Genomic DNA, 11005 nt, shown 5'->3' on the forward strand with positions numbered 1-11005 from the left:
TAGATAGATCCTGAGGGAAATTCAAGGCATCCAGTAGCAATAAACAAGACATACAGGACACGAAAAGACGTTTAAATTCAATAATTAATATAAAAAGTGTGATTTTCTTAGTTTCTGAATGAACTACGTTTGGTTATTTGACATGAAATATATGGTGGTTTTGTACTCACGTTTATGGTCGGTAGATGAATTTCTCTTAAGTTCTTGGCGTAGCTGGGCTGCGTAAGCTATCAGAGCGGTACGCAAAGTGGGCGGGGCGTGTCACCAGGGCTCCTCCCACCGGACCCTACTGCGCAGACTCTGGTTGCAAATTTCCAAGTTGACAGCGCCCATGAGGGCCGTAAAAAAGCTTCACGAACGTAGAACGGAAACAGCTACAGTCCACACCCACTGCTTCAGACTGGTTTCCAGGGTTCAGACTGGTTTCCAGGGTTCAGACTGGTTTTCAGAGTTCAGACTGGTTTCCATGGTTCAGACTGGTTTCCATGCTTCAGACTGGTTTCCATGCTTCAGACTGGTTTCCATGCTTCAGACTGGTTTCATGGTTCAGACTGGTTTCCATGCTTCAGACTGGTTTCATGGTTCAGACTGGTTTCCATGCTTCAGACTGGTTTCCATGCTTCAGACTGGTTTCATGGTTCAGACTGGTTTCCATGGTTCAGACTGGTTTCATGGTCAACACTGTAAATCAAGATGTAAAGTGGCGTCCCGCTGCTGTGTGTGAAGCTTCTTCACTCACGTAAACCTGACGACTTAAAACTCTTTTAGGGTTCAAGTAAAAGTCACAACATATGATACACGTTTGTTACCACGGCAACACTAAAAGAAGTCCCACACACGTCTCTTTTGTGTTTTTTCTGGGTTTTAATATCCAAAGATTGCAGTCAAAGAAACTCCACACAAACATGAGGAGGTCTAGTTCAGGTACATTTCAGCACGCCACCGTCACGAGTAGGAAATATTAACCCCCAACAACAAATGGTGGCAAGTAACGATGGAAAACCAGTAATCAAACTGGCATGTGTTTAAACCAGTTAGGATCAGTGCCAGGTAGTCTGATGCGTTTCTTGCTGCCGACCTTCCTCCGAGCCGTCTTTAAGTTCAAACGTCCCCGTGTGAGGCAGCGGTCTCTCTCTCTTCCTGACTTCCTCCCACGCAGCAGGGGGCAGCGTCTGTCTCCATAATCACATCCAGACATGAACACGGGGTTGTTTTGACTCAATCTGCCAAAGTCTTCTTCATGTTTTCTAAGAAACAGAAGGTTGAATAAGATGATCCAGGAATATTCTCCCACAGTGTCAGAACTCAGGAACAAACACATTTAGTTTACTGCTCGTTCGTAGCGACACAGTTTGTTTTTGACCCCCAAAAAAAAGATTAAAATAAAGGAAAAAGCCTTTTAAAAAAAGACCTGCATAAAGTGACACAGTCAAATGAAGGGTTAAAAGTGATGACCTCACACTGTAAACATGAAGGAGGTCCCGGGTCAGTGGTGATCCTCGAGTCGGTCTGGTGGCCCCTCAGCGTTCATCATCACTGACACCAGACAGCGTTCAGTCAATAAGCAGAGGCGTCACTTGGCATGGCAAGCAACTGCATGGGGCCCCCAACCAGTATAGGGGCCCCTGAGAGCGCACAAACTTTAAAAAGATGCAGTGGTCCAGGATGTGCACAGTTCATAATGACAGTAGGAAAGCTCCCTAAAGGGGGCGCCAATGAACAGGACTCAACTCCTGCTGTTAATACCAAAAAAAAACCAAAGAGGAATATTTAGCTTTATCGTTTTTGAGAGAGAGAGACCCAGTACTCTAGAGTCCACTTTTAAGAGAGAGACCCAGTACTCTAGAGTCCACCTTTAAGAGAGAGACCCAGTACTCTAGAGTCCACCTTTAAGAGAGAGACCCAGTACTCTAGAGTCCACCTTTAAGAGAGAGACCCAGTACTCTAGAGTCCACCTTTAAGAGAGACCCAGTACTCTGGAGTCCACCTTTAAGAGAGAGACCCAGTACTCTAGAGTCCCCCTTTAAGAGAGAGACCCAGTACTCTAGAGTCCACCTTTAAGAGAGACCCAGTACTCTAGAGTCCACCTTTAAGAGAGAGACCCAGTACTCTAGAGTCCACCTTTAAGAGAGACCCAGTACTCTAGAGTCCACCTTTAAGAGAGAGACCCAGTACTCTAGAGTCCACCTTTAAGAGAGACCCAGTACTCTAGAGTCCACCTTTAAGAGAGAGACCCAGTACTCTAGAGTCCACCTTTAAGAGAGACCCAGTACTCTAGAGTCCACCTTTAAGAGAGACGCAGTACTCTAGAGTCCACCTTTAAGAGAGACCCAGTACTCTAGAGTCCACCTTTAAGAGAGACCCAGTACTCTAGAGTCCACCTTTAAGAGAGAGACCCAGTACTCTAGAGTCCACCTTTAAGAGAGACCCAGTACTCTAGAGTCCACCTTTAAGAGAGACCCAGTACTCTAGAGTCCACCTTTAAGAGAGAAACCCAGTACTTTAGAGTCCACCTTTAAGAGAGAGACCCAGTACTCTAGAGTCCACCTTTAAGAGAGAGACCCAGTACTCTAAAGTCCACCTTTAAGAGAGACCCAGTACTCTAGAGTCCACCTTTAAGAGAGAGACCCAGTACTCTAGAGTCCACCTTTAAGAGAGACCCAGTACTCTGGGGTCCACCTTTAAGAGAGAGACCCAGTACCTTTAGAGTACTCTAGAGTCCACCTTTAAGAGAGACACCCAGTACTCTAGAGTCCACCTTCAAGAGAGAGAGACCCAGTACTCTAGAGTCCACCAAAGTCTTTGAAAAAGTAGTTGCAGCGCAGCTTGTGGAACATCTTGATGACAATGCTGCATTACACCCTCTCCAGTTTGGTTTCAGAAAACGATACTCAACGGAGACTGCATGCTGCTATTTAACAGAGGACATCAAATCCAGTCTGGGTGGTGGAGGAGTTGTAGGGGCGGTCTTTCTTGACTTGCGTAAGGCCTTTGATACAGTAAACCATGAATTACTGACAAATAAGTTAAGACATTTCTCTATTAGCACAAGTACAATACATTGGTTTCAGTCTTTTGTCAGTGCAAGGCAGCAGTGTGTATCAGTAAACAATGTATTTTCACCCCTACAAGCAGGCTCTATGGGTGTGCCGCAGGGCTCTATATTAGGGCCGTTGCTGTTTTCTCTTTATATTAATGATTTTCCAACTGTGTGTATTAATGCTAAAATGATAATGTACGCTGATGACACAGTGGTGTATATTCATGGTAAAACTGTGAAGGATGTTGCCCAAAAGTTAACCGAAGAAATGAAAAACATTTCCATTTGGTTGAAAAACTCTAATTTAACTTTGAATGTTGACAAAACAGTTTCTATGTTTTTCACAAACCGTCGTTCACGATGTGAAACTGAACCAAAAATCAGAATTGAAGGTCTGGAAATTTTAAATGTAGATCAAATTAAATATTTAGGAGTCATTCTTGACCCAAACTTAAATTTCAAAAAACACGTTAAAAAGTTAGCCAATACGTTGAAATTTAACATGGCAAATTTTAGATATATTAGGAACTCTCTCACTCCAGATGCCTCTAATTTATATTTAAATGCGATGATTATGCCGCACTTTCGCTACTGTATTACGAGTTGGTCACAGGCATGTAAAACAGCACTAAGGCCCCTGGAATCATTATACAAAAGCTCTCTTAAGGTCCATGACAAGAAATCGCGGCTATATCACCACTGTCATATTCTTAACAAATATAGTTTGTTAAGTTTTGAAAATATAATCATATACTCAAATCTTTGCCTGCTGTTCAAGATAGTTAATGGTATGGTAGCTCCTCCGTTAAAAAGGTTTATCTCACTCAGCTCAGAAATCACACCTCGAACCACTCGGTCGACGGTTCGAGGCCAGTGTAGGATTCCTCAGTGTAAAACAGCTGAAGCTCAGCTTTCTCCAGTGTGGCCATCAGAGAGTGGAAGAAGTTGCCAACAGAGCTGACCACATGTGCACATTTTAACACTTTTTCACACCAGGCCAAAAAATGGCTTCTTTTAAAACAAGCCTGCTCCCACAATGTAATGTAATTAGTTTGTATGTGAAAGTTAGTACCTCTTTTTATCCAGTATGTTTTTAGTGTGTATGTGATAGTTTTAAATGCAATGTAATGCTTTGGAGTGAACATACTCTGTAGGTTAACAACAGCCTGCCCAGGGACTGCAGGTGGAAACTAGCACAAGTGCTACAACCTGGTACAATGCATCTCTCCTTTCTAAGGTTAATGTATATTGTACGCTGCCCCTAAATAAATGAAAAAAATAAGAGAGACCCAGTACTCTAGAGTCCACCTTTAAGAGAGAGACCCAGTATTCTAGAGTCCACCTTCAAGAGAGAGAGACCCAGTACTCTAGAGTCCACCTTTAAGAGAGACCCAGTACTCTGGGGTCCACCTTTAAGAGAGAGACCCAGTACTTTAGAGTAAACCCTTAAGAGAGAGACCCAGTACTCTAGAGTCCACCTTCAAGAGAGAGAGACCCAGTACTCTAGAGTCCACCTTTAAGCGAGACCCAGTACTCTAGAGTCCACCTTTAAGAGAGACCCAGTACTCTAGAGTCCACCTTTAAGAGAGACCCAGTACTCTAGAGTCCACCTTTAAGAGAGAGACCCAGTACTCTAGAGTCCACCTTTAAGAGAGACCCAGTACTCTAGAGTCCACCTTTAAGAGAGACCCAGTACTCTAGAGTCCACCTCTAAGAGAGACCCAGTACTCTGGAGTCCACCTTTAAGAGAGAGACCCAGTACTCTAGAGTCCACCTTTAAGAGAGACCCAGTACTCTAGAGTCCACCTTTAAGAGAGACCCAGTACTCTAGAGTCCACCTTTAAGAGAGACCCAGTACTCCAGAGTCCACCTTTAAGAGAGACCCAGTATTCTAGAGTCCACCTTTAAGAGAGACCCAGTACTCCAGAGTCCACCTTTAAGAGAGACCCAGTACTCTGGGGTCCACCTTTAAGAGAGAGACCCAGTACCTTTAGAGTACTCTAGAGTCCACCTTTAAGAGAGACACCCAGTACTCTAGAGTCCACCTTCAAGAGAGAGAGACCCAGTACTCTAGAGTCCACCTTCAAGAGAGACCCAGTACTCTAGAGTCCACCTTTAAGAGAGAGACCCAATATTCTAGAGTCCACCTTCAAGAGAGAGAGACCCAGTACTCTAGAGTCCACCTTTAAGAGAGACCCAGTACTCTGGGGTTCACCTTTAAGAGAGAGACCCAGTACTTTAGAGTCCACCTTTAAGAGACAGACCCAGTACTCTAGAGTCCACCTTCAAGAGAGAGAGACCCAGTACTCTAGAGTCCACCTTTAAGAGAGACCCAGTACTCTAGAGTCCACCTTTAAGAGAGACCCAGTACTCTAGAGTCCACCTTTAAGAGAGAGACCCAGTACTCTAGAGTCCACCTTCAAGAGAGAGAGACCCAGTACTCTAGAGTCCACCTTTAAGAGAGACCCAGTACTCTAGAGTCCACCTTTAAGAGAGACCCAGTACTTTAGAGTCCACCTTTAAGAGAGAGACCTAGTACTCTGGGGTCCACCTTTAAGAGAGAGACCCAGTACTTTAGAGTCCACCTTTAAGAGAGAGACCCAGTACTCTAGAGTCCACCTTCAAGAGAGAGAGACCCAGTACTCTAAAGTCCACCTTTAAGAGAGACCCAGTACTCTAGAGTCCACCTTTAAGAGAGAAACCCAGTACTTTAGAGTCCACCTTTAAGAGAGAGACCCAGTACTCTAGAGTCCACCTTTAAGAGAGACCCAGTACTCTAGAGTCCACCTTTAAGAGAGACCCAGTACTCTAGAGTCCACCTTTAAGAGAGACCCAGTACTCTAGAGTCCACCTTTAAGAGAGACCCAGTACTCTAGAGTCCACCTTTAAGAGACAGACCCAGTACTCTAGAGTCCACCTTCAAGAGAGAGAGACCCAGTACTCTAGAGTCCACCTTTAAGAGAGACCCAGTACTCTAGAGTCCACCTTTAAGAGAGACCCAGTACTCTAGAGTCCACCTTTAAGAGAGACCCAGTACTCTAGAGTCCACCTTTAAAAGAGAGACCCAGTACTCTAGAGTCCACCTTCAAGAGAGAGAGACCCAGTACTCTAGAGTCCACCTTTAAGAGAGACCCAGTACTCTAGAGTCCACCTTTAAGAGAGACCCAGTACTTTAGAGTCCACCTTTAAGAGAGAGACCTAGTACTCTGGGGTCCACCTTTAAGAGAGAGACCCAGTACTTTAGAGTCCACCTTTAAGAGAGAGACCCAGTACTCTAGAGTCCACCTTCAAGAGAGAGAGACCCAGTACTCTAAAGTCCACCTTTAAGAGAGACCCAGTACTCTAGAGTCCACCTTTAAGAGAGAAACCCAGTACTTTAGAGTCCACCTTTAAGAGAGAGACCCAGTACTCTAGAGTCCACCTTTAAGAGAGACCCAGTACTCTAGAGTCCACCTTTAAGAGAGACCCAATACTCTAGAGTCCACCTTCAAGAGAGAGAGACCCAGTACTCTAGAGTCCACCTTTAAGAGAGACCCAGTACTCTAGAGTCCACCTTTAAGAGAGACCCAGTACTCTAGAGTCCACCTTTAAGAGAGACCCAGTACTCTAGAGTCCACCTTTAAAAGAGAGACCCAGTACTCTAGAGTCCACCTTCAAGAGAGAGAGACCCAGTACTCTAGAGTCCACCTTTAAGAGAGACCCAGTACTTTAGAGTCCACCTTTAAGAGAGAGACCTAGTACTCTGAGGTCCACCTTTAAGAGAGAGACCCAGTACTTTAGAGTCCACCTTTAAGAGAGAGACCCAGTACTCTAGAGTCCACCTTCAAGAGAGAGAGACCCAGTACTCTAAAGTCCACCTTTAAGAGAGACCCAGTACTCTAGAGTCCACCTTTAAGAGAGAAACCCAGTACTTTAGAGTCCACCTTTAAGAGAGAGACTCAGTACTCTAGAGTCCACCTTTAAGAGAGACCCAGTACTCTAGAGTCCACCTTTAAGAGAGACCCAATACTCTAGAGTCCACCTTCAAGAGAGAGAGACCCAGTACTCTAGAGTCCACCTTTAAGAGAGACCCAGTACTCTAGAGTCCACCTTTAAGAGAGACCCAGTACTTTAGAGTCCACCTTTAAGAGAGAGACCTAGTACTCTGGGGTCCACCTTTAAGAGAGAGACCCAGTACTTTAGAGTCCACCTTTAAGAGAGAGACCCAGTACTCTAGAGTCCACCTTCAAGAGAGAGAGACCCAGTACTCTAAAGTCCACCTTTAAGAGAGACCCAGTACTCTAGAGTCCACCTTTAAGAGAGAAACCCAGTACTTTAGAGTCCACCTTTAAGAGAGAGACCCAGTACTCTAGAGTCCACCTTTAAGAGAGAGACCCAGTACTCTAGAGTCCACCTTTAAGAGAGACCCAGTACTCTAGAGTCCACCTTTAAGAGAGAGACCCAATACTCTAGAGTCCACCTTTAAGAGAGAGACCCAGTACTTTAGAGTCCACCTTTAAGAGAGAGACCCAGTACTCTGGGGTCCACCTTTAAGAGAGAAACCCAGTACTTTAGAGTCCACCTTTAAGAGAGAGACCCAGTACTCTAGAGTCCACCTTTAAGAGAGAAACCCAGTACTTTAGAGTCCACCTTTAAGAGAGAGACCCAGTACTCTAGAGTCCACCTTTAAGAGAGAGACCCAGTACTCTAGAGTCCACCTTTAAGAGAGAGACCCAGTACTCTAGAGTCCACCTTTAAGAGAGAGACCCAGTACTCTAGAGTCCACCTTTAAGAGAGAGACCCAGTACTCTAGAGTCCACCTTTAAGAGAGAGACCCAGTACTCTAGAGTCCACCTTTAAGAGAGAGACCCAGTACTCTAGAGTCAGTCTTGTCTTTGTACACACTCTTTGATTGGGTGAGACAGACAGACAGACAGACAGACAGACAGACAGACAGACAGACAGACAGACAGACAGACAGACAGACAGACAGACAGATAGATAGATAGATAGATAGATAGATAGACAGATGCATGCCAGGAACACATAAACATTGACTTCTTCACACGGGCCAACAGTTTCCCAAACATAACAACAATGAATTGCCGCCACCTAGTGGACCAGTGGATAAACTTGTTTTTCTTACACTTGCATAGTTATTACAGTGAGCTATTGAACGCTCTCGTCTTTGTACGCACTCTTTGATTATGTGAGGCAGAGAAGCCTCTCGTCTTTGTACGCACTCTTTGATTATGTGAGGCAGAGAAGCCTCTCGTCTTTGTACGCACTCTTTGATTATGTGAGGCAGAGAAGCCTCTCGTCTTTGTACGCACTCTTTGATTGGGTGAGGCAGAGAAGCCTCTCGTCTTTGTACGCACTCTTTGATCAGGGTGGCTGCAGTGTGACAGGAGCTAGCTGTGTTACTAAGCGCTGTGACATGGACTTTAACGTGAAGCGGCTAGCCGCAGACGCCGGGACGTTCCTGAGCCGGGCCGTGCAGGTAACTGTTAACCGTGCAGGTAACCGTTTAGCCCGGTGCGGCGTGAGCTGTTGCTAACCGCCGTTAGCCGCTAGCTAGTGGAGCGTTAGCTAGCTAATTAGCATGTGTGATAAAAGTTTCAGGATAATTTCTAATAATATCTGAGTCTTCTTAGACTATATTATAGCTTTGTATGTGTTCAATATGATGTTTAACTGTCAGCTCATTATTTTAAATAAAGTTATTATCGTCAGTTTGAAAGGCTAACTGTTCCGTCCAATCAGGTCCCGATACTTCAATCAAATGAGGAATCACCTGTACCTGTGTCTGTACCTGTAACCGTGTCTGTGTCTGTACCTGTGTCTGTACCTGTGTCTGTTGTTGTTGTTGTCAATAAGTTGTTGTTAATAAGTTGTTGTTGTTGTTAATAAGTTGTTGTTGGTTTTGTTGTCGTTGTCACACTGACCGATGATGTCACACTGACTGATGATGTCACATTGACCTATGCTGTCACACCCACTAACAATATTTGACCCCGCCCACTAACAGCATGAGCTTCTGTGAACAGCCCGGGCTCTCGTTCTTTGAAATGACCACGCCTTTATTTGGGTCAACGGTATCCGTTTATCTTCAGCTCTTCAACTCTGAAGTTGGGAGATTATAAACGTGTTATTAACAAAGTTACACCGTATCGTGACAGCACGCCGGCGTTGTGTTGCTCACTGTCCACACTGCTGGCGTTAAATATTCTTTGTACATTTCATTTGTACTAAAGGTGGATGAACAGACGTCACTATGAGGGCACTATGAAAGCCCCGTCTTTTCTCTCTGTGCTCAATTGATTTGTTGTCTTCAGTTCACAGAGGAGAAGCTGGGTCAGGCCGAGAAGACCGAGTTGGACGCTCACTTGGAAAACCTTCTGATCCGAGCTGAAAACACCAAGCAATGGACGGAGAGGATCATGAAGCAGACCGAAGTCTTACTACAACCCAACCCCAGTAAGATCCCTCACAACTGACCCCGCCCACTAACACAACTGACCCCGCCCACTAACACAACTGACCCCGCCCACTAACGGCACATCTGACCCACCCACGAACAGCACATCTGACCCCGCCCACAAACAGCACATCTGACCCCGCCCACCAACAGCACATCTGACCCCGCCCACCAGCAGCACATCTGACCCCGCCCACTAACAGCACATCTGACCCGCCCACTAACAGCACATCTGACCCCGCCCACTAACAGCACATCTGACCCCGCCCCCACACACACACACGCACACTGCTGGTCTGGTGTTCCTGTCTCCGTGGCGGTAACCTTGTTGTAGGTCAGGGTAGATCTGCTGCCTCCGTCATGTGATGAGAAAACATGAAGTTAATTATATTCAGAGAGAGGGCGGCGTGATTTCTGGTATTTCAATGAAAGCTTGTTTCCTTAATGTGTGTGCCGGTCTCATGACTGTGTAATTGAGTTTTCTCGTTTATCTGCAGATGTCCGCTTAGAAGAGTTTGTATACGAGAAACTGGAGAAAAAAGTCCCCACACGCATGAACAACCACGAGCTGCTGGGACAGTCCATGATGGAATCAGGGAGCGAGTTTGGTCCAGGAACCGCGTACGGTGAGTACCTGCGACGCCTCCTTCACCTGTGAGCGCCCAGCTGCTCACCTTCAAGAGTTTGGACCAAAAGGACGCTATTCAAATTTTCCACCAGTTCGAAAATGGACGTGTTCAAAGAAAGGAGAGACACTACTGACACGGTCCGTTCTCGCCGCTCTGACCACAGTCACCATGAAACGACTCGACCACAAAGTGCACACAGACGACAGGTCCTCCTGTCTGTAAACATAAAGACAGTCACTATTTCCTACAAATGAAAATTCAGACTTACACAAAAATAAAGCCGCTCAAACTGGGACGTTTGTGGGCGGAGCTGGTGTGTTTCTTCCAGCCAATGAGAGCGCAGCAGGTGAGTTTAGGATACAGCTCAGTGATTGGAGGAGATTCAAAGCGGTGAATATGACGGACGTGGACGTAGCAGCAAAGAAGAGAAAATCTAATGAGAGTGAGGAGAAACAGCGAGAGGAGAAAGCTGCTTCTAAAACCAGGCTGAACCTTGTGTTGGACCTGGAGCTGCTCTACTTCCTGTTGGACAGGAAGCTGACTAACACCGGCGGTTAACTTGTGCGAGCGTGTGTTAGCTTGCAGTGTAGCTACAGGCAGTAAACATACACACCATGTCCTGCAGGGGGCGGATTTTCTGAGAGCCCACAGGAGGAGGGGCCATGTTTGTTTACAAACATTAGTGGCTCCACCTTTAAGGTCCTCTCTCTCCTGTCCAAGGTTTGTGTTATTCACGTGTCTCTGTGTGTCTTGTTTTCAGGAAACGCTCTGATAAAATGTGGAGAGACAGAGAAGCAAATCGGGGGGGCAGAGCGGGAGTTCATCCAAAGTTCTGCCATCAACTTCCTGACACCTTTCAGGAACTTTCTGGAAGGAGAC

General features: G+C 45.7%; 1 protein-coding gene across 1 annotated transcript in view; it reads left to right on the forward strand.

The window, feature by feature from the left end:
• Window positions 1–8276: 8276 nt before the first annotated feature.
• Window positions 8277–11005, forward strand: part of LOC306835141 (endophilin-B1-like) — a gene marked incomplete at its 3' end in the record, with an annotated part of 22242 nt that continues 19513 nt past the window's right edge. The window contains exons 1-4 of the mRNA XM_079361570.1: window positions 8277–8519; window positions 9355–9496; window positions 9995–10123; window positions 10887–11005. The exon at window positions 10887–11005 is cut by the window's right edge and continues 15 nt beyond it. Coding sequence (XP_079217696.1) covers window positions 8457–8519; window positions 9355–9496; window positions 9995–10123; window positions 10887–11005 — 453 coding nt within the window. The 5' untranslated portion in view covers window positions 8277–8456. The remainder of the gene's footprint in view (window positions 8520–9354; window positions 9497–9994; window positions 10124–10886) is intronic.

Source organism: Symphodus melops (genome assembly GCF_947650265.1).
Source record: "Symphodus melops genome assembly, chromosome: 14".
NCBI classification, from domain to species: domain Eukaryota; kingdom Metazoa; phylum Chordata; class Actinopteri; order Labriformes; family Labridae; genus Symphodus; species Symphodus melops.